Source organism: Chroicocephalus ridibundus, chromosome 7, assembly GCF_963924245.1.
Source record: "Chroicocephalus ridibundus chromosome 7, bChrRid1.1, whole genome shotgun sequence".
NCBI lineage: Eukaryota > Metazoa > Chordata > Aves > Charadriiformes > Laridae > Chroicocephalus > Chroicocephalus ridibundus.
The window spans coordinates 4,641,621-4,669,173 of NC_086290.1; the positions used below are offsets into that span (position 1 = coordinate 4,641,621).

General features: G+C 40.4%; 1 protein-coding gene across 19 annotated transcripts in view; it reads left to right on the forward strand.

Moving 5' to 3' along the window:
- The window catches only part of GTDC1 (glycosyltransferase like domain containing 1), a 190,206-nt gene that overhangs the window by 48,627 nt on the left and 114,026 nt on the right, over positions 1-27,553 (forward strand). For 17 of the 19 annotated variants that reach the window (XR_010071917.1, XM_063340787.1, XM_063340782.1 and 14 more), the window contains one exon: positions 12,794-13,023. Coding sequence is in view for 16 of the 19 variants with exons in the window: in XM_063340787.1 (XP_063196857.1) it covers positions 12,842-13,023 (182 nt within the window). In the remaining 3 variants the exon portion in view is untranslated. Of the gene's footprint in view, positions 1-12,793; positions 13,024-18,028; positions 18,145-20,900; positions 21,106-27,553 lie in introns of those variants that run through there. The other 2 variants (XM_063340797.1, XM_063340798.1) reach the window with 2 other exon arrangements.

Consider the following 27,553-nt stretch of genomic DNA (forward strand, 5'->3'; position numbering starts at 1 on the left):
GTATTTCTCTGTCATCAGACTCTGTCAAGGTTTCTTGAAAGGCTGAAGTGCTGTAGTTAGAGGTCATAGACTTTGGAATAACAAGTCAGTAGGCAACAGTAATATTAACAAATATATAAAATTCTGTATATGTGTAATTGAAGCAACCCAGTAACGTGGTCAGGAGAAAATTTTTGAGAAAATTGTTGGCAGAAGTAATTGAGTGGATTTAGTGTTGAATGATAAGAAAATCAAGGGGGAAATAGCCTCGCTAAAACCTTGTTTGTGAGGCTTTTTTCCTGTTCAGATAGGAAATAGTGAGAATAACCTTTGTAGTTACAGTCAAAGGAAACGCTGGGTATATTCGCCAACGAGTTTCTTAGAATTGACTGTGCCTGTAGACGCAAACCTTACAAATGTAGTGGTGTGTCAGCAACATCACAGGTGTCATTATAAATGTCAGCAGTATGTGAGTAGTATTTGTAAATAAGCACAAACATGTGAAATGGTCTATGTCTGTTAGTCAACCATGACGCACCTTCAGTATGCCGAAGCCCGGTGCCTGGTTGAGTAGCTCGTGTGAGTTGAATGTACACTAAATATCAAGTGGTGTTACACAGCTTGAAAAGAAAGACAGCTTTAAAGAAAAAAAGCCAACTTTTTTCTAAGTCATCCCGTTAATGCCCAAGAAAATGCTTCCAGGAGTGTTAAGAAACCAGCTGTCTGTAGACTTTAGGAAGAATCATTTATGGATCTCTCTTGTCCATACTCTTTCAGAGCTTCAGTGGGAAGGCAGAATGCTGCTGCTCTGAAGAGTAGCTTGAATCAGCTTGCATGAATATTGCCCTCTCCAAGGATATTGGCATGCAAAACAGATGTTGTTCAACTTGGCGCATTTTGAATGCACCTCACAAATGGATTCTTAACCACTTTGAAATGAACAGAGTTTGGATGAGGTTCTCTTCAGCGGAAGCGAAGTAATGCGTGATCGATGTAGATAGGTGGAAATAGCTCCTTTTCTCTTCTCAAAGCATTTGTTTGGTGCTGTTTCATCTGGGTGTACCCTGTCTGCCTTGATTTTCCCCTTGTATATATTCGCTGGAGGCAACTTAACCTGTGCAAGCACAGCAGCAAGCTGTTGTCATTCTGAATATCCACCTCTTCCCTCCCTCCCCCCCGTAACTATATTTAATCTCCGATATTCAGACTGGGAGAGTGAAGTGTCTTCTAGAGCTATTTCTGCTTTAAATCTGGGGCTAAACCAGTTTCATGTAACACCTTCCATTATCTACATCTAACTGATCTTGGCGGGACCAACCTCTGCATAAAGAGCGATGGGAAGATTGGATTTGAAGAGATTCAGAAAGATATGAATCGTTTACTCGATAATAAGATAAGACCCATGTAACACCTCTCTTAGATTCTCTTAGATTTTATGAAAGTGGTTTTCAAAAATCTCAACATAAATAGATAACTGAAGATAGGTTTAACGTTATCTCCATAAGCAAAGCACTCGTTTGCCTGTTTATTCTAAAAATAGACAAATATGGTGGTATCCAGAGCCACGGCCCCAGCACAGCAAAAATGCAGCGTCTTTATTTTCCGCTGTGACTGATGAGTAAGGATGCGCCAACTTCCCTGGATCAGGGAGTAGCTTCCAACTATACCACCAATAAGAGCAAACTTCTGGGGCCTAAATTTTCTTTGGTTGAATTTCTGCGGCCTTCTAAGACGCCGTTGCTCAGCGGAGTGTATTTGTTGCGTTGACTGGCAGAAGGTGCAGCTGTTAAGGGTGGAAGTTTATGAAGGTGAAAACAGTTTACAATTTCCCTTTTTCTTTTGTCAGTTGGAAGGCAACACTAAGAAACGTCTCCAAAATTACCTGAATTCACTAGAATTCTAGCAAACACTAAGAAAAAGTTAAAAATTGCATCTTCACATTTTCCATTTTTAAACTTTAATTTATATGAGTGACTCTGACCGTAACAGTTTCTGTAGTGTGGTTTGGCTATTAGGCAAGAAGTTTTCCAAGTCCTAATGTTTGGTGTGTTTGGGTTGAAAGCCTTCACCACAAAAGGTTTCGTAGCTTTCACCTAGAGAACAGCAAACACTGCGTTTCTCGCAGGATTACCAGCAAGTCAGCATTATTTCTGCTGAGCAGTTGCTGAGACTGTGTTGAGACCTGAGGAGTAGAACCTGGTGTGTTTTCGCAATGTCTTAAGCGCCACAATTGACTATTCTTTGTATAGGAAAACAACATAATGAAAAAGGGCTACAAGGATGAGCAAGGGACTGGAGCACCTCTCTTATGAGGCAAGGCTGAGAGACCTGGGTCCGTTCAGCCTGGAGAAGAGAAGACTGAGGGGGGATCTCATCAATGCAGATCAATATCTAAAGGGCGAGTGTCAAGAGGATGGGGTCAAACTCTTCTCAGTGGTGCCTGGTGACAGGACAAGGGGCAACGGACACAAGCTGGAACACAGGAAATTCCATCTCAACATGAGGAAAAACTTCTTTACTTTGAGGGTGGCAGAACACTGGAACAGACTGCTCAGAGAGGGTGTGGAGTCACCTCTGGAGGTACTCAAAACCCGCCTGGACGTGTTCCTGGCCAGCCTGCTCTGGGTGACCCTGCTTAGTCAGGGGGGTTGGACTAGAGGATCTCCAAAGGTCCCTGCCAACCCCTACAATTCTGTGATTCTGAAAATAATATCAAAGGTTTTAGCTCTACCATTGCGTGGAGTCTGGCTGTGTGTGGAAGGCGCTCTGATACAACCGCTGCCTTTATTGGAGAGGTATTTCCAAGCTGTCCATGTGGTGGTGTTCTTCAGGTCTCCATGAGCTGCTCACGGCTGCTGTGAACACTTAACGGATGGTATTGCCAAAAATTTCCCAATGGCCAGAATAACTGTGCAACCGTTAAATCTTTAGTATGAGTCAGAGCAGAGCTTTAACTTGCTGGTGAAACTTGGGATTTTTGTGACTTTGAAATGAAGAAGTGGGAATATTAAGCACAGACCTTGCGTGCACGAGGTGTAAATGGTTTCTCGTGTTGGCTTGTAATGATTTTTCCGGCATTTCGTCATATCAGCGATGTCCATAAGAGCACCTACTAATAGCCAGCTAAACTTTAAATATTTTGGATCCTCCTGTAATGACCTTAAAATAGTTTCTTCAGCTCTGAGCTCTGTTGCGAAGATCTCTTTCTCTGTACCCCAGTGGTCATGGCCGTTAAAAAACATACTTGACGTTCTTGACGCTGTACCAATTTGCAGGAGGAGCGTGCCAGGTTCTGCAGGTTCTCCGGTGGTTCAAGTTTGAAGTAGCTGGTAAGCGGCAGCATCATTTTGGTTTTGTTGAACAGGATGTTTGATTTTGATAAGGGTTTTCAGATTTTAGGAGGAAAGTTTTTATGAGCATGGCCCGTTGACTCAGGCAGGGTAAATGCTTTTCTGACTCTTTTTTTTTTTTTTAAGATAGGTGGAGAAGTGATTCTCAAGTGACACTAAAGCTGAAACCTGAAGTGAGTTTTACGAATACCTTCATGACTTATACTGAAGTAAAATAAAAACCCCAACTGTTTTTAATTCTTATCATTAGAAACTACAATGGAGATCTAAAGCCAGATTTTGTTGCGTGCAGCCAAAGTGAACTTTTTAAGGTACAGGCTTTCTGATGGTGATGATTTTAATGGTGCTTTTCTAATACCAGGATCTTATAATTTTCAAGGAAAAAATTGATGTCTTGATGCCCTCTGTGCACGTCCTTGCCTTGCCGTTATCTGTGGCAGGTGCTAAACAGGGCCGTGCTCCTCTCATGTCTGTTAGGGTCTCCCTCAGACATGAATATTTACTCTTTTTGCAGTATCTGTTTTTAAAACATCAGCTCAGAACCTAAACTTGTTTACAAAAATAACCAAATTAACCTTCTAAAACAGATTGTTTTGAGATGCTTGTATATTGCTTTTATTCGTGCAAAAAAAATCTTTCCTGAAATGCTCACCATTGCAATTGACAGATGATAACAGACATCTTTATTTACCGCATGTCAGTATTTTTCAGCTTTCTGTGATGTGTGTATCCATAGATACTCATAGATACTTCCCGGTGGAGGAGGCATACCCCTTAACTTTCTAAAAAGTAAAATAAAACGTATGAATCTGAATTTCTTCATTGCTTTAAGCAAATCCTTGGAGGTATTTATTTCACAGGCTCTGGGGACAACAGAATGGAAACAACTGGTGAAAGTCATGAGATTTGCTGTTCTTGGGGTTGGGCATGCAGAGGCGTTGGGGAGCCTGCGCAGCGCGATGCCAGAAAGCGCTTTGGCCGTGCTCCGGAGCTTTTAATATTGAGACAGCCCTTTCGGAAGCCTTAGTCAAAAATTCACCGGGAAATTATTTACAGGAAACACAATGCTGCACCAGTAGATCAGATTGGCAACTCTCATTGCACTAGATTGATAAATGGATGTGGATCACGTCTTCTCTATGTCAAGTTGGAAATAGGATGTAAATATTCTTAAAATGGAAAAGTATGTTTAGCGCCGTATAAAGTCCTCGTTCAGTGCTGTGTGGTGTTTACTGTTGAATCTGAGAGCTTTCCAGCGGTTCCTGAAAGAGATAACATGATGGTGACTGGACAGAAGTTAATGAGATGTATTTCTGTCCTCATAGATTCATAGGGTTCAGCTCTCTCCTGAGAAGACAAGAGTTGGGCAAGTGGAAGACCAAAAATTATTCCATCTGTTGAATTCTAGTACCTAATAGTTAAAATTAAGGACTTTTTTTTGTGCAGGTAACTTTGCATCTTTGAAGTTACTTGATGAATCACAACACTGTCATATCCAAACTGCTGTAGGGATCTAATACTCGAATGTTGCATCTTATAAACAAATGAGAAGCTGATGATTTATTCTCTTCTCCTGCGGAAGAGTTTTGTAGCTTGGTGAAATCCTCGTGATTATAATCTTAAATTGCTTGTGTTGCGGGTTTTGAGGTGAATAACGTAGCAGATACACTTGGCACCCCTTTTGAAGTCCGTTTTACATGATGGTTGAATTCCATCTTGAAGTAACCTCACTGGCATGTGCTGTGAAGTTCACATAGCTGTCCCTCGGTAGAACTCCTCCGGGTGGGACTCCTCCCGGATTTCACAGTTGAACTCGATTTGACAGTAGATCTCATCCCATCCTTTTTGTTGACTCAAGGTGTGACTGAAGATGCAGATCCTTTCATCACATATTCAAATGGATAGTTTCTGACTGTAAAATAAATCTGGCTTGTGCCCACTCAAAAGTTGCTGCCAAACATCTCAGGCTACCAAGCCTAATGTTTAAATTAATGTTTAAATTAACTCTTGTGATTCCAACTTTTGTACAAGAGGAGCGTTTTTAAGTGCTAAATCCCAAGTTTCCATGATATGAGAATGACTTGCTATTCATCACTTAAGGTTTTGCTATTTTAAATTTGCTGTAGAAAACAAACCAACTTTTTGATGTCGGGTAATTGTGTTATCTCACGGAGCAATTAATGATGGCTTCTAACAAGTCTTTTAATCGATTAGCTAATACAAGCTATAGACTAAGTTTTATTAGCTATAATTAAGTATATAAGTTAAAATATTTACAAGTCATTTTTTCAAGTGTCTATATATATATGTTCTCCAACTGGCTGTGAATGCAGGTTGGGATGGTTACCTTTCTATACAGAAACTGCTCCGAAGCCGGGGTTGTGTAGAACACATTTCTCATCATATTCCTAATAAATCGGAGGAATTTCAAAATGCCAGCCCATTATTACCAGACTGGTGCTTTTTCTATAATAGGGAACTAGCAACTAATATGTCTCCTGTCAAGTTTAAAAATAGCACTACATCTCCCATTACCACACCTATTAGTTCCCTATCCACTTGGAGATATTCTAAATCAAGTATCGTTCATCTATTTAAACCTAATGTAAGCCTTCAAGATCATCAATATTATCAAATTTATAGTACTAGGTACAGTACTGGAAAAGACGAGTGTCGGAAACTGCCTTGAGCCTTCAAGCTCTGTAAACACAGTCCAAATAAGTTGGATAAAACCAACATACCATGAAACAACATTAGCAGCCTCTGTTAAAGTAAGTTATCATCATTCCAGGCTTTTGAATTACATGGCAAATGGGAGCTTATAATTAACTGTTAAATCAGAATAACTAATTTTGTATGAAATACAAATGCTAACCTTGCGTTTTCAGGTTGTGCTCTCGTATTAGATCTGTACTGGGGTTTTTGAAAAACCTGTAACTGGCTAAAGAGGTAGGCAGAACGTCGGTAGGACGTTTTGTGAAGATAATTGATTGTGTGGTACCTGTTGCTCCGCAGCATACTCATGCCGACTTCTGTAAATCTACTGGGACCATCAAGGGCAGGAAGCGGAGGAACGAACTCTGTTCCCTCCCACCTCTTCTTTGCCTTTCCCCCTTCTCTTTTGGCTTAGAAATCAAGAAAAAAAAAATCTAATTCAATATAAAAAATAATTACTTTGCTTTTGTGAATCTGAACTCACAAAAAATAGTTTACAGACTATTGAGTATCCCTGATACCCTGTTCTGAGTAGTACTTAGTACCACGTATACCACTTAATAGGTCAGTTAGAGATACACAAACCAAGTTGCGTATTGTAATTTTGTTAATTGCGATTCACAATGGGCTGCGAATCAGGGGATCGCTCCATGAAATTTCCCTGAAAATATGTTTTCCGAGGGCCGTGCTCCAAAGGGGGGGTGTGCGTGCTTCCCCACGGAGGTGGTATGGCTGGATGTGGTTTTGAGTTAACCATAAACGGGATACACAGATGTTTTTCTCCACTGGAAATAAAATAAATTGCAATAATTTACTTTATTCAATATAGATTAAGATCTTCAAGGATGTTGACTGAGGATGAGTAGAGGTATAGGTGCAAAGTATTTATGACAATCTTAGACTGTCAGGAACGAAGGTGAAAAGAAAATTCTAAGGATTAGATTTTTTTTTTGCTTTTCTATATGAAAAAATACAATTTAAAGCAAGATATGATGAAGGCCATTAGTGCCTTTGCCTACATAAAAAAAAAAAAAACAATTTAAATACTGACTCTTAAAATGCATACTCTGCATGTGCATTAACAACTTTTTCATAAGGATTTATAGCGATATTGTTTACTTAGCATGCACAGGGCAACGTGCAGATTTTACAGCATGTTACTTTCTAAATATGTAAACTCCAAAAAGGGACGGTTATGGTCTCTGGTGTCAGGGTGTCTCTGGTTTAATAGCCCTGCGACATCTTTAAACTGTAACTTTTAATTCCTGCTGTTGCATTTCAGGGTTGAAAGCACAGATTGTAAGAGCTGAACTCGTCGATCCTCACAGTTTGCTTTTTAGTTAAGATCCGAACAATTCTTCTAAAATTCTATTGTTTGCAATTCTGACTGCGTCACCTGAAGCGCTGCGGGGCTTCTCACCTGTATGGGATGCGCGCCTGCCCCGCGCTCTGGCGTGCGAGCGTTTTGAGGAATGGAAGTCTGAGAATGAGCAAAAATAATAATTAATAATTGTGTATTTTAAAATGTATTACAAGTAATTGAGTTTTCAATATATGTGTTTTTACAGTACATCTTAAAATAGTCTGTAGAAGAATAACTTTGCAGTCCTTTATTAAAGTACTTGAAGTAAGTATCATAAATAAGCCTCACACTAAAAGGGATTTTAGAGGCAGAGTTCCCAGGTGGGGGAATCCTTACCTGAGACCACTGGGATTGCTGCCATTTCCTCCCATTCACTCTATTTTTATTTCTGGCTGGGAATTGATGGTGAACGTAAGGAGAACAGTCACAAAAGATGGGCTTTTATTTTACTGATCTAGGCACAGCACATCCCTGCGGCAGGACCCAAACCAGTTTCTGTCCCACTGGAATACAAGAGAATATTTCACTTGGAAGGGACCCACAGGGATCAGCTAGTCTGCCCTTTGCAAGCACGTACGTTAGATCATGAGCACAGCGAAGTTATGGGTTGTAATTTGGCGTTCAGTGAAACAGAACCAGGCGGTGCGATCCGTCCAGGTTTCGGTGTAGACAGCTTTCAGCATCTTTGATGCCTGCAGGTAGCACTGGGTTTTGGTGCTCTGTAGGTGTTTGCAGCTCTCGGGCAGCCTGTGGTTTATGGGTGTCACCAGCAAATTAATATTGGTGCCAGTGCAGGCGTCCAAATAAAGGTGAACGATTTTGGTTTACCGCATTCTCAAAAGAGGTAGAGGATTTCTTGCTTTTTCCAGTTGATTTATATAAAAGATAAATTAAGTGGCATTCTCGCTTTGTGCGCTTATCCAGTTTAGTAATGACAAACCTTACAGCCGGTACTTTTGGGTGATCTAAATAGGAGTTGAATTTTGGTCAAACATTAAAATGTGATTTTTGTTGAAGGTATAGCTCTGGGGTTTCGGTGAGTCACTGCCCTGAGTGGGAGGGTAACGCCGGCTCTTTCAGTCTGGGTTTGTGTGTGTGTGTGTCTGCGCCACATCACCAGTTTGGATGGGTGCTGTGGTGGGGCTGGGAGGCAGAAGGGGCAGGAGGAAAGGTGAAGACCCCGTAATAGTCCTTTGGGAAATCCCAGTTTACCGGAATGTGGAACATGAAAAGTTTTTGCCTACATTGGGTATTGCGGTGTGTTCATCTGAAACCATCAAAGGTTATGTTTATGTTCGCAAAGCATACCTGATGGGTTTTGTGCTCACTTGGGTTGTAAGATGCTGAACCACGTGTGCTCTGGATACGGCGGTGGAATAAATTTCTCATGCGTGTGGGACTGTGACGGTTAAAACAATCATTACTGAAACCATATACCTTGTTTCCTGTAACTAATAGCAGCTCTCTACCTATGGAATATATTAACAATTATTCCTTTGGTTTTGGATTGCTGCTCAACTATTTTGTTGGACAGCTATTTAAACGTGATCTGTAATTTATGTTGTCCAAATACGTCAATGAACGGAGCTAATTATGGCTTTCTGATGAGAGCTATGCTGATGTTTGTGAAACCACACTTCTGTTTATAAGGCAGAGCGAATGTATGTTCTCTAATAAATCATGGAAAATGGTGAGTTCTCTCTACCTAGGTTGGTTAACAAAGATATTTTAGTTGGTGTTCGCTTCGAGTTTAAAAAGAAGCAATGGTTTCTGTGGCTAGTTGAACAGTTAATTCTTCCATGCCATTAAAGCAAATATTTATTTATTACTCTGTGTAATACTCAGAATTTCTTTTAAAGGAAAATTATCGGGTCAGACAGCAATGGCCCATTTAGGGACTCCATCGCGTGCCCTTTTTCTGCAACATGCTCGCCGTGCGGTAGAGCTGAAGCGAGTGACAAAAGTCCCGGATGAGTGTCACCGTGAGATGCTGGCATTGAGACAGCGCCTAATTACCTACCTCAGTTTCCCAGTACTTTAATATACCTCTGTATTAGTCACGTCATTTTTTGACACTGTTACCGCTTGGGAGGATTTTCTTATTTCAGATAGTTTCTCATTCATATATATCCCGAAGAATGTGTTTGGTATAGGCAGAGTAACAGATTTTTTTAAAGCAAAGGATGCTGGAGGAACACCCAGGATTGCTGGCTCCAGAGAGGAAACGCTGTAATGAGAAAGGGGAAGCAGTTCTGTTTTTCTAATATTTGTTGTTTTCTTTGAAATGGGGAAAAGAATACCTGGAGTGATTTATATTTAATTGAGGATTGCATTCCATCAGATACGGTGAGTGTTCTCAGGCCATTTATCAGCTGTGTCTTTTCGAGACCTCCGAGGAGTGTGTGGTACATATTTACCTTAACTTGGCTAGGTCAAGGGAAATAAAGCACAAATAAGGGATGTTATTTTTGTATGTGAACAACACTGGAAGTCATGTGGGTGAAATATGAGGTAAACGACTGTGTCCTGCCTCCTCTGTGCCTTTTTAAATACAAGAAATTATTAGTTATATATAATATAATTTCCTTTGCGTTATCAGTGTATCTTTTTAAAACAGAAGATTTATTGACTTTTTCATTGCTCCAGTTTAGTCAATCCCTGAAGCCAGCGTGACACGTATTGTGCTGCCATTATTCCTTACTAGTTTCATGTTTAAGTAGCGTCTTGTAAAGAGCAAAACACGAACAAAACATGCCACGTACTGCCCTTCATATAACATTTTTTCTAAATTGAATTTGATGTGTATTGCTGGTGACGTATGCAGATCGTACCACGCCAGACTCCTACAAGTGCTAGTGAGAATTTTAGTAAGCGGTACCTAAATTTTGGGGGAGTTTTGTAAGAAAGCTTTTGAGCTTCAGATCATCTCTGAAAAAAAAAAAAATGTCACTGCTGGTTTTCACCCCTGGTGCTGCTGCTGTGGGGGTCTACGGGTGTTATGGTGAAGAACTAGGCAGCGAGAACCATCTAGCGCCCACTCCACAAAGCATCCACCATTTCAACCCAGTTTCCCAATGTCAATAACCAAAGGGAGTTTATTGTATGGCGATATTGGCATAATATTTCCACAATGCGTTTTTTTTATTTAATAGATCTAAAGGTAGGATAAAGGTAGAAGAACCGAAATGTCAGGCTCTTCAAGCAAGAAGGAAACCTGAGAACTGAAAAAGTCTCTTGCCATCAGCACGTACAGTCATTTTCTGGCCCCATAGGGGACGTACAGTGAAAACCGTTGCAAAATAAAACCCAAGAGCACGTTGTCGATTCAGCTAAACCTAGCGATAAAACCCGTTTCGGAACGAGTCTGATGAAGTGCAATTTGATCAGATATTTCACGAACAGATTACTTTATTACTGATCCCGCTAATGATTTGTAAATTAACTGCAACTATTCTCCCTGAGTGACTGACTCAGTGGCATTTACCAACTTTTCACGTACCCCGTTTTTGGGGCTGAGTTTGCAGAATGCTTCCCTTTGAGCTAAATTTTTGACGACGTTTGATGACAAGCGCAGCATGATTAATTACAAATTGTTCTTTAGGTGAATAGTGCAGATTCTAAAACACAGCTTGTGTTTTTATAGCAGTTATTACCCTGCAGGCTCCAAAAGGGCTTTGGAGCACAGAGTATGATTTCAGTTACATCATTGTAAATTCAGAAAACGTCAGTGATCTCAAAAGTGTGATTTTTGAAATTAGGTCAGTGGAAAAGAGATCAGAATCTGCTTTGGTACCTGAAAAGAAGCAAGTTCCAAAACGGAGCGAAGTCTTTGCTTCCAGAAAACCATCGTTTTTTCTTTTGAAAGGAATGTATTTGTCCAAAAAAATAAATTATATGAAACAGTATAGAGGGACGAATAATAGAGCAAATTACAACCTGAATCCAGGCTGGATTATGGCAAGAAAATCAGTGTATGGAATACTTTTTCTCTTGTTGATTGATCTGTAATGGCCCGGGCTGATTCAGCTCGCACCGTGATGGGCCAATGACTCAAAGCTGTAGAGGTTTCGTATATTTTTTTGTCTCCCACTTAAATTTATTCAGTGTTTGGATTTTTGTTGCTGGCTAGTTGATCTTTTGTTAGCTGCAATTCACGTTTAAGTGTTTTTGTTTGTTTGTTTTCTACCCTGTGATTCCAGAATACATAATTTTTTTTAACCTGCACTTGAATTTCCCTAAATTGCAAGGTTGAGATGATGATTGAGGTTTTCTGGAGAGTATGCTGTTCTCTGTTGAGAAATTCTCACTTTTTGTCACCAGGGGCTTTGAGAAGATAAGGATTACAGTCTGAAACCACTAGAAATTACAGGTCAGGAAGTGGACGTACGGTCTTGCAATATGCAGTGCCAAACATGAAGCCCGAGCGAAGAAGTTTAACGGCGAGTTCTCCCTCGTTAGGGTGTGTTGAGAAGGAAACCATCAGAGAGGCAGTCGTGGATGGTCAATACCTTTCAGTTTTGTTTTCAGCTTTTGTATGTGATTGGTTTTGCTCGAAGCATCTGAAAAGCAGCTTTTTGCCCCCCCCTCGGTCGGTGACTCATGAAGGAGATGAGCAATAGTCACAGGGCTTTCGTCTTTCCCTTCACTTTGGGCAGCGCGTTTTGCATCCTGTTTGTGAGCAGCTCGGTGGCTTCTCATCTGAGAGCTTCCTTAAGCCTGCGGTACTGTTCTTTCCAGCCGTTTCGGAGTACTCGGGAGGGGGGGGGGAAAAACCCCATGGTTTACATCTCCTGTAGGGTCCCAGTGTGATACCGGGATGGTGATCCCAGCTCCCAGCGATGCAGGAGAGAGCCCTGGGGGGATGCTCAGGCTGCATCGCCCCAGGCTGCGCTCTGGCTTTAGGTCACCCAAATTATTAGCAGCTATTGGGGCTGAAGTGTGTTTGAATTGTTCTTTAGTTTTATCTACCAGCAGGAAAAGGGAGAAGCCCATGTAAAAATGAATAAACTTCCTATTGGAGAGTTGTGCGTATGCATTTAAGAACGAGTGTGTAAAGTAAAGCTGCTTTTGAATATCTGATTGAAAACAAAACAATACATTCAAAATACAGTATTTTTTTTAACTCCTGCACGTTTTGATTCATTTAAAAATTACAAACGGTATCTTTGAATGGTTGAAACTAATAGGTGTGATAATTTTGTCATCATAGTTGCTAAGTAGCCTTTTCTGAAGTAAACTCATTAATATAATACGAAGGATTAATTTCACAGGAGAAATGAAGACACAGTAAGGCCTTGCAATATGTTTCTGCTTTTTCCAGTATCCTTAAGTAAAATAAACCAAGGTGTATTTCTAAAGTAAAATATTTCTCTCTTGTCATTTTCAGAACCCAGAACGTTTCAGTACTGCAGAACGTTTCTGAAGTACTTGGGAAATGAGTGTTCTTCTCATTGAAGCCTTTTATGGTGGTTCCCATAAACAGCTGATGGACCTTCTCCAGGAGGAGCTGCGAGAAGACTGTGTCCTCTGTACGCTCCCTGCCAAGAAGTGGCATTGGAAAGCACGGACTGCTGCTCTTTATTTCACGCAAACAGTGCCAGCAAGTACTAATTACAGGTAACCCAGGAATCTGGTAATTTCTAAGCTCAAATTACAGGGAGACCTTCAGCCGGGTCCCTTGAGCTGACCCTGCGGTTATGTGCGTGCAAGTGGATGTGGGCAAGCAAGGGGAGACTTGCAATGGTGCAAGTTTTTCTTCTTGCACTGACTTTTTGGGGTATAATTGGGAAATTACCGCCACGTTTTCAATTTCCCTGGACTATTTTTCTCTTGCATCGCTGGTCCTTGAGAGCCTCTAAGAGTGCAAATATATGGATGCTTGTTTGGATATCCATGTATACGTACATCTTATTTTAAAATTTCCAAGTGAATTCAGTAATATTGAAAGGTTTAAACTGTGCTTCACAGATTGGGTTGAAAGATGGCACAGATATGAACGCTTCAAGCTTTTTCACTTGCCCTCCCATGTATCTATTAGCAAGTCTGATTTATTGGAGTGTACTCCTTGGGCTGACCTGGAGGATTAAGGGAGCAGTTTTATCTTAATGACGGTCCGGTTCTGTACTGTGCCAGCAACCGTGGATGTCAATTATGCATTTATGTAAGTGGCAAATTTCTATCACTAGAACCTGGGCTGATAAAAGCAGACTATTTAGGTCAACAGATAGCTATCGTGTAGCGAGAATCAGTCACTCCAGAACCAATCTGTCGTTAGACCCAGCGATTTCGCCTGGCCTACCTGATGGGTTGAGATGTGGTGAGGTGATTGCATTGAGCAGTGACGTATCGTGGAGCGGAGCCTGGGTAGTGAACGAGCCCTCGCTTGACTTTGCACCTTCATGGAGACAGACCGTTGGTGCACGGGGTTGTTTTAGCACAAGCAGCTGGTTTTCGGCCACAGAATGAACTTCTGCAGGACTCTGAGCACACCGAAAAGATGCGCTAACTCGTTAACGTTCAGAACTGGATCAGGTATTTGTTACCAGGAGCAAGTAGACATAGCTGGCTGGGGAAGGAATATGATTTTTCGAGAGTAGATTTTGTGCTACAGAAGGCTGTGTTTGAACAGTGTTACCCAACACGATGTCTAATCCATTCTGGAATGCACACTATATAAATGTACACCTTTTCTGTGCTTCTGGCTTGCATTTAAAATAAGCTCCCATCCCAAGCCAAATGTTATAATTAATTTTCCCCGGTTTGTCTCGTGCGAGGCATTTAGCGTTGGTTTCCTATTGCTTTCCTTTTGCAACAATTTTGTTTTGGAGGAGTGTATATGACAAACTGTTATGTAAATTTGTCTTGTATCGCAACCACATCCTCCAACGCATCGCAATGTTATCTGTGTTCCTTCAAGGTCAGCAGCCCAAGCTGTCCAGCACTAACTGTATTAAACTAATCAGACATCACTCATAGACATACACTTCATTAGTTTAACTTACAGTTACATTGACCTAAGATAACTTAACTCCAATTTGTCAAGTAACCCACATCTTGGGGGAAGGGGGAGGGAACGACAACCAAAAAAAAAACCCCAAACCCCACGAAAAAAACCAGCCACCCAACAAAAAAAAAAACCCCTCAACCCAGCAGCTTGAAAACTCGCTTGAAGTTAATAAACTTGCAATCTGTCATAGACTTATGTGCAAATATAACCTTTACTGACAGCAAATAAATCTGATCTAACCAATAGAGCATCTTAAAGAGAGGGGAGCTTTTTCTTGGCTGTTGCTGGTCGGGTTTGATCAGACAGAATCAAGTAGTCAAAGTTCACAAAGACGCGATGTTTAAAATAGAGTATGTACCTTATCCGGGCAGGCAGGAGAAAATTTTAGGAACAAGGGCTGATGTGACTGGTGAGAGGAAAACTGATTAAAGGTACCTTCACTTGTGCATTTTTAATGTTTGTTTTGTAATTGAATGTTTCGAGTATTTTATTAAATTGAAAGTATAAGTGTATCAGACTAAAGCCTAATAAGGTTGACTACTCTCTCCTATTAGAAAAAACGTTGCTTAGAATTAACATTGATTCTTCTGTTTCCAGCTTGTTAGTAACCACTAAAGATCTGCTTCCCAGGCAGTAGTTTAAGACAAAATTCTCATTGCAAACTGGCAGGGGCGTATGTTTTGAATTGCACATTTAAATATTTCATCCTTCTTGTGAGGTGGTGGGAAATACCAAATTTGCATTATTTATAATATTGACATTCTTTGTAGAATAAAAATGTTCTTTTACAAGTGATTGTCATAAATGTGACACTTCATAAATACCTTGTTTTCTATTTGTGCATTTAATACCACGGAAAGGTCACAAATGTTTCGAGTGCGAACACTTTTGGTAAGGGAGCTGCATTACGAAATGTGTCATTCCAAGCTGTACTTTATTTCAAGACGTATGAGAAATAATGCTGATGCTAATAAGTCTGATATCGCTATACATCTATACAGGAGTACTATAGATAAGTTTTACAAGATCTATAGGTTTATAAATACAAGCTGATTATGGGAAGGAAGCAGGTTTGTGAGTTTTCAAGCGATGTTCCGTGAGTTAAGGATCAGTCTTAAAAAGTGCTTTTGAAGCAGAGTATACGGTGCGGAATCCTAGATGTTAAATTCAGATGCTCTGCAGCGACCAGAGAATTTATGTGATGAACTTGCAAATACTTTTATTCGAGAACAGACATGTACTCCCTCGAGCGAGAATTCAAGCTGAATTGGGGACGAGCAGTGCATCTACTGTTACTTTTGTGAAGTTGTACTTGGTGTGTAATAAAATGATGTTCCTGTGCAAGAACGAGGAGATCTACCCAGAATTGTCACTGGGAGATGTCCTCGCCCTTCAAGGGGAACACATGCAGCTTTTACGGATGATATCGGACATTTAGTATTTTATTTGCAGCACTGCATAGATTTATTTTAGTTCCCTGACGCCGTGTTTCTCTAGAAAAATGCTGCTTTTCTGTTTTCATGGCGTCATTGTGCAGTATGTCGTTAAACCAGCTCACGTCTTCATTCATCTCCTTAAAGGAGGACAGAAGCCCTGATGAATGGGGACGATAAGGCACGCAGCGAGTCCTTCCAGCTTGGAAGGCCATAAGGAGAGTTTCTAAAGGTGGCATACTTGGCTAGTAAACTTGAAATGGTCTAATATATCAATGTACAGCAGCCACAGGACTGAGCATTTTTAAGAGCTTTCTTAATTGCTGTCCAGAGACTCACACGATTTTTTCCTTAATTGGAAAGAAGGTGTCTGTTTGGACGTTGCGTGAGTGTAAGGAGTTTCATCCTTGGGGTGGCAAATTCCAAATCACAGCATTTGAAATGCACTGAAGAAAGGGCAGAAGTACTGTCTGCTTTCTCTGGACAAGTTTTTCAGCAATTACAGAGTGTGGTTAGCAGTTGATGGAATATTATCATCTTCATTCCGTAAATTAGGAAGGTCCAGCAGAGAGACGTGACCTCCTCCGGCTGCTGGCAGTCTGCAGGGCTGCTGCGTTGTCTGCTTTGTCTCCCAACTTGCTTCAGACAGCTTAAATTCTTTGATAAATGTAGATGTCTGATTTTGTCTAAAGTTGTTTTCCATAGCCCGTAGTGACTGTTCAGTAATTCTGGAAAGCACATAACAAAAATTAATTTTTTTTTAGCCTTTTTGTTCCTTCTTAATTCAAGGAAAGTTCTCAAACTTAAAAATACTATTGGAGAATTTAATGGAAAAAAAAAAAAGGTGGCTTTTCTTAATTCTATTCTTTATTACCACAAACAATCTTTTAAATTCCAAATAATAAACCAGTTGGTATGACACACTAGATGAAAGCATTTTGTATTTTAAGGACTATCCTCTACAGAAATTAATTCAAAACCTAAAAAGTTAGTAGTATAAGACAGATCTGCGAAACGGAGAGACTAAATGCAGTGTAGCTTCCAGTTTGTATTAATACTACTGCTAGATTATTTTAATATATATATATATACATAAATAAATAGTATGTGTAACGTTCAGTATTGCCCCCCAGGTAGCTGTTCATATGAATAAAGATTTTATTTGTAACAGACTCTAGCCCTGAAATACCCCTAGGGTAAATGTTAGCATATATATGCCCCTTGATATTTGACAACTATATTTTAAAGACAAACTCTGTGCTTTTTACATTTTACAAAGGAGAAAACAAATCATTGTTTTCAATTAATAGAGCTCTGGGAAAAAAACCAAAAACACAAAACTGGGGGGTGTGGTGTTCAGTAATGTATAGCGTTTTCCAGCAGTATATGATGTAGATCTGTTGTCTTTTTTTTTTTTTAAAGAAACTGTTAAGACTACTAGATTTAGGATTTTTTCAGTTCTGATGCTTTCATTCTGTTCTAGAGAGAGAAAATGCATTATTATGGAGTGAATTCTTTACGAACTGATGGACTGGTGTCACCTAGATGTCCTCTTCAAAACGGTGATCCTGTAGGTTTTTATTCCAGTGAATTATTTCAGCTCAGCCCCACTGAAAACACGCACAGTTTGCACGTGTGAGCATTCGTAAGCTAGAGTACTTACTGTTTTCTAGATATTTTCTTTTTTAAAAGAAATACCTGCAAGTAATATGTCCTGGGGAAGAAGTCTGAAAATGTGCATTGGCACAAGGCAGGGCAAATTTCAGCCATTTCCTTAGAGTACAGAGACGCCCATTTGTGCTGGGAACGTCTCTGTCTTCTTACATCTTTATGTCGAATACTTTAAGTGCAGTTTTATATAATCTTCGTAGGAAGTGGAATAATTTTCCCTGCATTTGGCCCCGTTAACGTTCAGGTAAGAACTAAATAAATTGTATGGGTGAGTAATATGTTAATTAAATAAGATAAACGCATACCTGCAAATTAAAAAAAAAAAAAATGTTTACCTGATACTATATATATTTTTTGGCATATTTTGTAGCGCTTGCTTCTGTATATAGATGAATAAAACGCGAATCTCATTTAGGGTACCAACTACAAAGAATGTGTATTTTGGTCTTAACGCTCGCCTTCGTTGCATTGGAAGATGGGACTTGGAATTGGTGAATAATTTTCTGCTCAGAGCTCTTTTAAGTTTCAAGCCGTTTCTGTGCTGCTCAGTGTTATGCTCAAGAAGTGCGTGTTTTAACTGCAGTTTTATGTCAGGTGCAGCGGGACGTGCTCCTAAAGAATAGACCGGTGAGTTGTCCTTTGTACTTTGATTAGTTGATAGAAAGACATGAAGAAATAAGGTGACTAAATGTAATAGCCAGTATCCCCTCAAGAGGGTTCAGGTTCATCTTTGATTAAAAATACCGTGGGGCTGTAACTTCCTCATTTCTATAACCTCACTGATGGATACAAATAACGACGTTTTTACCTTGCTGTAGAGATGTCCAAACCAAGAATAAGAGAAATTCTTCATTTAAAGGGGAAAAGTGCACTGAAAGGGGGGTACGGGAGACACCGCTTCATCCCGTGCTCCCCTTTCACCCTCCCTAGCTGAGTACAGGGTCATTCCTTCTTTAATTTCATTAGTGCTAAACTTGCTTGCATGTTTTTTTTTTTTTTATATTTTTAAACAAATCGGTTGAGTTCACCAAGGTTAGTTCACACGGGCTTGTGCAAACGCATCCCGGCTCGTCCTGCCCACGCTTTGCGGTAGCTGGTTGGGAGTTCGCTTCGCACCGGGGGCCAGATGGCCGTCCTCGCGCCGTGTTGAGCCTAAACCCAGAAACCCCACCGAGATACGAGACGCAGGCGCCATGTACTGAGCTAAAACAACTTGGTGACTTCTGACCAGAGCTGGCTGGGGTCCAGCCAGCTTAAAAGTGTAAGCAAAGAGAATATCCGTCCATATGGAACGGCATGAAGCTCCACCACTTATCGCAGATGATGCCCTCCACTTCTGTAGCCCCAGATAATAGAGGGTGTCCTGGTGTGAAATTCTCTCCGACGAGGGAGAAGATGGGAGCCCATCTGATGCCGGGAGTACGTAACGTGGGAACGTACGTCTAAAACACGGGGTTTGGGCGATTTAGATTAATATCGCCCAAAATCTGCTCTGAAAACTTCTTCTGAAAACGTTATCGTTCAAAGGCAACTTCTAAAGAAGAGCATCTAATTGAATGTGTTTGAGAATGATTTTTATCAGAACACTACTACAAAGCAATGCTTTGATAAAGTTAACAAGAAAAAGGTTTAAATTCTATAATCGATTCATTTTTTTTTAATCAGGAAGATACTGTAAATAAAGGTAAAAAAAAAAAGTAATCCGGTAAAACAATCCAGTAAAAAAATTAAGTAATCCAGTAAAAAATTAAGTAAGGTCTAAGGGCAAAATGGTTTCCTGTTGAGGATAACAGCGCTGCTGTGGTTTCTCTGCTCACAATTAGACTGCTTAAAATTTATTTTTCAGTATGACGGAGAGAGGCTGCCTGAAAGTTTTCCTGGAGCCGGCGAAGGAGATGGGAGCTCCTTTGTCGGGCAGATGGATTACCTTGCTGCTGCCGCGCAGAGGGGCCAGAAACAGCGTTCTGGGGCTCAAAATCCTCGTACAGTACCGCAATTTAAAAGCAAATATTTTTATTCTCGGGTCCGGCTGCGTAAAAACGTGGAGGGGAGGAATCCAATAGCAACAAAAAAACCCCTCCCTCTTTTAAGAAACAGGACAAATAATTTCCCAAGTAAACTACCTGAAATTTATTCAGGCAGACAGCAATGTGATCTTAAACATTCACTTTGCGTTAATCAGCTTTGCCTCAGATAAAATGCTGGCAGATGGTAGCTATTCATTTTAAAAGTGACAGGTTTTCTTTACGTTTTTGTGTGGAAACCCCCACATGCGCGCTTCCCTCCAAAAACTTTACTTGTTTCGTTTGTCCAACATGTGGCTTTTTTGTTTTGGGTTTGTTTTGTTGTTTTTTTTTTTTTATTATTCAATCCCGTTATTAGGCGATTTCACAATTTGGATAATTAGAAGGGGTTTTAGATAAATTTAAATCCAGGCTCCTTCCTTTGAACTCAGTGGAAGTATATACGTGCCACGATGTCAGACGTGGCAGAAATGAGATGGGAATGATGAACGCGATGCAAGGAGAGGTGCAGGACCGGGAAGATGCCGGTTGGGACCGTTGGCTGAGCTATAGACAGTGCTAGTGTGAAATGGCAGTTGCCCGTTCGATTTCCTGAAATTCCAGAAAAATTACAGAAAAAATGAGCCAAGGGAAGAACAACAGTCTGTTTTTTTTTTTTTTTTCAACCCCTACCATGTGTTTTCCTTTATGTTCTCGAGTGCTGGGTGAAATCCTTATTTCTTCTTTCTAAAATGAATTTTATGAATCACCTGGAGAATTGATATTTACATTGCTGGCAGTAAAATGTAATGAAATTGTGCGTTATGATTCAGTATTTCTACACTTAGGATTTTAATGAGTATTTTATCTGTCCTTTTAAATGGTTGCTGTGTATATATATATTTTATTTCTAGATTAGTTATGGATTGCATTTCTATTTTCAGATAACAAACATATACAGCACTATATTATAAAGAACGTAATATTTTCTACAATTCATTGTCATTCTAGTCCATAACACTAATTTGATCTTCCAAAGGGAAAGAAACAAAGCCTTCGGTTTGCATCTAATAAAGAATAAAATCTTGATTTTGTTTTTTTTTCTGTGCTGCTTTTTCCTAATCTCAAAATATTTTTTTTTTTTTACATAAGAAGTAAATAATACAAATTTTATCAGATACTTGGTTTGCACATGATTTGGATTTATAGCTTTGTGTTCCAGTGTCATAAAGAACTAGCTTTCTTAATAAGTACTCACAGCTTGGCTGGATTTTGTGAAATGAAAAGCAGTTTTAAGTTATGCAAAGTGTTTTTAGCAAAACAGTTTTGGGAGAAGGCCTACGTTAATACTAAATTTTTATTTTATTTTTTTTTTTTTAGCATTAGCCTGACCCAAATATTTTGAAGTTTGAAAGCCTTGGTTCAGGTTGCTGGGGACGTCTGAGTTGCCAGTCTGCAGCAGAGCAGGAATTCAGTCACCTCCGGTCACCTCTAGTCACCTAGTTCTGCCCAAGCGCCCGGACCTGAGAGCTCAGTAGCCTGCTCAGCTGGTTTCTCTTCCACTCCTGCCATCTTGTCTCCATTGGTGAGGCCCAACCTCAAATATTGTTTCCAGTTTTGGGCCCCTCACTATGAGAAAGACACTGAGGTGCTGCGACGGGTCCAGAGAAGGGCAGTGCAGCTGGTGAAGGGTCTGGAGCATAAGTCTCATGAGGAGCAGCTGAGGGAGCTGGGTGTGTTCAGCCTGGGGAAGAGGAGGCTGAGGGGAGACCTCATCGCTCTCTACAACTGCCTGAAAGGAGGGGGTGGTAACGTGGGGGTCGGTCTCTTCTCTCAAGGAACAGGCAATTGGACAAGAGGAAATGGCCTCAAGTTGCACCGGGGGAGGTTTGGGATGGATATTAGGAAAAATTTCTTCACTGAAAGGGTTATCAAACATTGGAACAGGCTGCCCAGGGAAGTGGTGGAGTCACCATCCCTGGAGGTATTTAAAACATGGGAAGATGTGGTGCTTAGGACATGGTTTAGTGGGTGGTTTTGGCAGAGTTAGGTTGATGGTTGATCTTAAAGTTCCCTCCAACCTAGACAATTCTGTGACTACAACTGCTGTCACCACTGGCTGAGGGCTTTCTCTGACGTGCCTGGGTGATCCAGACTGGAAGTTCAAGCAGTATTTTTACAGATGGTTTTTCACACCAGCTGTGGGCTCTTAGCATCTCCTGTGGGAGTCCATGAGTTTCAGTGTGGATTTTGAAGACACTGAGATGGTCCATAGTCATTTTAGAAAATGTGCCCAACGGTGTCTTCTAGTTTTATCTCCTTGCTTCCTCTGGAATTATAGCCGTATACAGATCCATAGTGTGCACAGGACCGCGTAGGCAGGCGATATAGTTAATAAGTAGCGCAGCTTGATAGGGATGTGGAAAGGTGCTAGAGTGAAGCGGTGCTCCTGGTCCAGTGTCCACACAGCGTGTTATTTCAGGGGGTTTTGCATCAGACCAGGTGTAGCCTGGTTCTTTAGGACTGAATGTCCGTAAGACAAGGCCGGAGTCCGTTAAATGCTCTCCCAGAGCATTACCTTCTGGCTTTGTTTCATGTGAAGGGATCCAGTTCATAGTTTTGGAGACCACTCTGGTGTGAGCTGAGATGTGCCAGGTGAGGGTGGTTGGGAGAGTTGCTTCCGAAATGCTCTTCTCTATCAAACTGAAATGCTAATGTAAATTGACCCATAAAATACTTGATTTTGTGGATTATGATGTCGTTTCTTCTCTAAACATACAACATGTAGGCTGTAGTCTGATTACAATCGATGTGCCAGATTATGGTGCGATGGAATGTGTTTAATTTAAGATGGATTTCTGACTCCCCCAAACCAGAGTTTGATGAATTTATTTCCTCTTCTTCTGGCTTACACTACTCAGCCCAAGTATCTTGGGAGTGATACCTGTTGTTGGGATGCTTTGAAGCATTATGATGATTAATTTACCCTCCTTTCAAAAAAAAATAATATTAAGAATCTATGTAAATTATGTCTAGTCATTTGAATATCTTTGACAAATACAAAGCAATTGAAAGGCTTTTTTTTTTTCCCCCCTCATCATTCTATAATAAAGGCTTTTGTGATCTGCTTATTCCCTTGGATGGTATGTTTCCCTTTCTTGCCTCTGTCCTTTCACCCCGTCTTCTCCTCCCTCCCGCACACATACTCTGATGGTCCGGTGGACACAGTCATTTTAAAAAATGCTTTCCATCTCAGAGATGCATTTTTTTTTCTTGTTTACGTTTATAACCTTGCCTGCTTGTTCATCATTTTTCGGTTTAGCTCTCTTTAATTTCCATTTTACTTGTTGCACGCTGGAGCTTATATTTCTGTCTAATAGCAACTTGAAGAAAGAACGAAGGAGACCGCAATGGACGTTACCATCAAAAGCAAATACATGATTTTCTTTTTGCAGAAGAATTACTGGAAGAATTTATACCTGTTAACATCAATGTTTCTAATAATTGCTATGAGGAAAGGTGTATCTAGAGCAGGCCTGAAGTTTCTCTCACACCAGTTTTTCCTGATGTAACTGTTTAAATTGTTTAAACTAATGATTTATCAAATGTTTTTTGAAAATGGTGTAAATTATGATAAGTAAACCAACAGAAAATTTACCTCAGCTTTAATTTTTGTTGCAGTTAAGCGGTATTCCTACTATGAGTTTTGTTAACTTGCGTTTTCTTTAAGAGTGATAATATTTTTTGAACGTAACATATTCTGCATATAATGAGGATGTGTGTCCATTTGGAATATGGAAAAATCTTCATGGAATTAAGTACTACATCATAACACAAAGAAATGTTTGAATGCATATAATACTGTGTATATTATATATGGAAGGATTAAAAAAACGGAAGACAAGTAATTTGAGAACATCTGCAATTTTTTATTTATGTAAGAGAATATCCCATTTTTAATTAAAGATGGAATTTAAGAATGATAAATGGGGCCATTATCTAGTGGAGTTAGTTTGCGGGCACTTTTTTTTCCCTACTGTTCTGCGCATTGCTGCAGGTTTGACAGTGCCTTTGGCTTTTGTGAACAAAATGCATTTCCTACTCGTGGCAGAATAGTTGTAACTCACTAAACGTGGAACGGTTTTCCTGCGTAGCGACATCCCTATGTTTAAGCCCCGAGGAATAGAATTATTTTAAACTCTGCATATGCAGAAATTTCCTGGTGATCAATTTCATTAAAAACATAACAGCTAAAAATTTTATATGCCTAATGAATTTGGAGAAATAGTGCTAAGGATACTAAACTTATGCAAGAAGAGGAGACGAATTTTGGGGAAAATTGTAACGAAGGCGTTATCTTCTATTCTTTAGAGTGAAATGATTCCTAAATTAACTTAGAAGGAGAATTTCTCTTGCTATGGCTATACTGTAATAAGTTGTAGATGAGCCCAAATTAGATGGTATTTCTGAAGGAAGTACTCTACGTCGTACGGTTTACGGTGCCAGACGCAGCTTCTGTCTGCCTTGTTGTAGCCATTGACAACAAAAGGAATGTGTGCTTTGGACCTGGTTTCCTTCAAGGATGTCCAGTTCATCGTGACATAGGCTGAGGCTCACATTGGAGGTTAATAAGGTGGATGCAGAGGGGTGAAGGTTTTGATTATATAGATACAGGGGTTCTCTAAAAACAGCTTAGTTTGCCACATTTGGCAAGTTTTTGAAGTTTTTTGGTCTTCAGCAGTAGACTGACCTTCTTGTTTGTTCTTTTTCTTTTTTTTTTTTTTTTAACTTTAGCCCTTAAATTACTTCTTTGTGCTCTCCTCCTCCTAGATTAAAGTTGGTTCTGAATTACTGTTACATCCACAAGTCTTAGCTGAGCGGTATCAAAGTGGGAGGCAAAACAAGTTGGGCAGGTGCTTTGGCAGTAACTTGAGTTAGCCCAGCATTGCCATCAGGCGTTACACATCTCTCAGTATTTCTGACTCTCCGTTATCCCAGCAACAAATAGTAACTTCATGCCAGCCCTTGTATCATACGAGTCATGCCTGCTGACCCTGCTGGTTTTGCCTTTCCTCTCTATTAATTTCACAAAACTTCAGGTTCCCGACTGGGAGAGAAGTTCAGTTGACCGGGGTCAGTTGACCATTGTGTTTACTGATGGCTTTAGACGATGTCTTCAAGATATCCAGAGACCTATATGGAAGAACTGTTACAGAGGCCTCATAGCTACCTACTCTAGACTGTCGCGTTACCATCCACTCAAGGCTGTACAGGTGGACTCTGGTTTGCAGAAGTGCTTACTCTTGTGTAGTTTAATGCCAGCCTTGCGAAGGATCTTGTGGCCCCAGGTAATTTGGAATCAGACTTCAGTGTTTCCTGTGGCTGTTGAAGTATTCAGGTCTGAAGTACTTCAAGCCCAGATCTCAGGTCTTGCCCAAGAAGATGGAAGCTGTCTAGGCAGAGGTGGTAGAGAGCAGTTTCAGAACGAGAAAACCAGAGTCTAATGTAATTATTCAAAATTGCACTGTGAGTTAGAAGTTATAAAACCTGCTTTTTCTTACGTATGTTTTTAACACGGAACAGAGAACCTACAGGGTGGTTTTGGATTGGATTAATACTCATTCTGTTGTAAATAGACAGAAAAAGACTTGTGTATATTTTTGCGTATCGATACAGAAAAAAAATTTCTAGATCTTGATGTGCCATGCTATGTTATGATGAGTGGAGCATGCATTCGGTATTAAAAAGTAGAAATCTGTACTCTTAGAATACTAACTTCCAATGTTAGCCGTTGTATGGAAGGTCATCAACAGTGTGGATTGCAGGGGATCGCTGGGCTTTGAAGAGAATATTTATGGTGTCTCTCTACCTCCTGCTGTTAGCAGGCATTTTTTAAGGGTCTGTTGTTGGATTATATTTTGTGCACGACACTTAAGTTTTCTTAGATAATGATTGGGAAAAAGTGAAGGATGTAATAGTTTTCTGCTGTGCCTTCAAGAGGTCCACCGGTGGGTGATGAGACCGATGTGCCCAGAGCGTGGGTGGAATGGGCATCTTGGAGCGAATGGGATGAACAAATTGGTGGCAGGAAGGGAGTTTGAGATACTTGTGTGCTTCCTGCGTTTTTAAGCAGTAAAAAGGACATTTCAGCTGGTGAGGCGAAGCTCAGCAGCTGCTCTGCAAACTCTTGACAAAACTGGGGCCTGAATTTTCTTTATCTCGAGCATCTGCCTCTGACCGCAGATGTTGCTGGGGCTCTGCACGGCTCTTACCCACTAGTCTTTGAATTACACGGTCGATATAGAGTAATAATGAGAATGGTTTTTATTGGATAAGATGGACCTTGCAGATAACGTTGTTACCTGTTAATTGCTAGGTACGTACCAAGACTCTGAATCATGAAGAGGAAGGTACAAAAAGTACAAATGCTTTGGAGTGGAGGAAAACAGCTACACCGCCACGCTCTGGGCTGTTACGGCATCACTGTGGTATTTGCCCTCCCGTTATCTCTTTAACTCACTTTTCCACAGTGTATTTTGGTCCGTCCCTTTTTTCTTTTTTTTTTTTTCTTTTTTCTTTCCTCTCGGCACGTGCTGTGTAACTTCATTAATTCTCGGGTGTAATATCTTTAATTTTGTCCGTACGGAGGGGTTTGTAGTGTGAGCGATGGTGTATTTAAGGTAGAATATTCTGTGTTTTTGCAGATTGCCGGTATTAACGCGCCAGAGCAGCCTTCTGACCACGGAGCCCAACCACGCTTGTTCTATTAGCTGTACTTCAGAAGTATTTGTTTAGTTTTTGCCTCAGATGGGTAACCAATATGGAACATTCTGTCCACAGAAGTCTTATTAAAGAGGTTAGAGCATCCTGCTAATTAGGAAAAACTAATTAGGCAGATTGTTGCGCCTGTAACCAGAATTTTATATTTTAATGGATTTTGAAATGCGGTATACTCACTTTTCTCATTGTAAAATACACTTTTCTTTTTAATGTCTGGAAATAGTCTTTTTGAGGAGAATATGCACTGAGAGTAAGAAAGCAGTACATTTCAATTTTTGAACTTATTAAATAAACTGTAGAAGAATATATGCTATAAAATTGATGAAATCATTTCCTTACTGTTTTGTTACCTTCTGTTGGTAGATTTAAGGGGTTTTTTAACTGCCCCAAAGAGGAGTTGGATTAACTCTGTCTGAAGAAACAATATAGTTTGTGGTTGTGTTAAAATGAGCCTTCGATGGTACACGCATCTCACAAATGACTCTTTGGCTACTTTAAGCTAAAACTCATTGACCACCGTTTCACTGGGTCTTGGGAAGTTTTATCGTGTTTAAAGCGGGATCAAACCCATTTGCGAGTGCTCTCGCAGTGCTGTTTCTGACTTTGGGTCTGGAAGCTGAAAAATAAGCCCATCTTCAGCTGTGGGGTAACCTGGCAGCAAAACCATTGGGGCTGGTTGGGTTTCCATGGTTCGCATCTTAATTCTTGGTAGGTACAAGTGCCCAACAGCGAGGCATTTCCTTGTTTGCAAGGATAGATTTCTCCTTGAAGTCTACCGTTGAATTTTTTTTTTTTCCAGCTGTGCCTTGCTATTGAACTTTAATTAGTCTTAACCTTTTTTCAGGCTTGTCATTCTGCATTTTGCAAAAGGCTTTGGCTTGTGGATAAGCCGGGAGCCGTGGGCAGTAACCTGCAGTCTGTCTCAGGACCATCCTCTGAGATGTAGTTCCAGCTGCAGATGTGGAAATCTGTGAGACGAGGTTGGCGGCCATCTGGAAGTCGGCCATCTGCTCCTCCCTGCAGAAGCAGGGAGCGAGGCCTGTTGGGGGTCCCTGCCCCTTCGTGTCACAACCTGAGTCAAGACAATTCCAAGTTGAGTCTTTGAAGCCTGATTTGTGAATGTTGGCTTGCCAAGGGCTTGGCACTTAGTGATGGAAGGGGCTAGAAAGGGAAAAACGGACAAATACTTCTAGACAAGGAAGATTTAGAAAGGAGGCGTATAAAAGGACATCAGTAAAGTACTACTGAGGTTT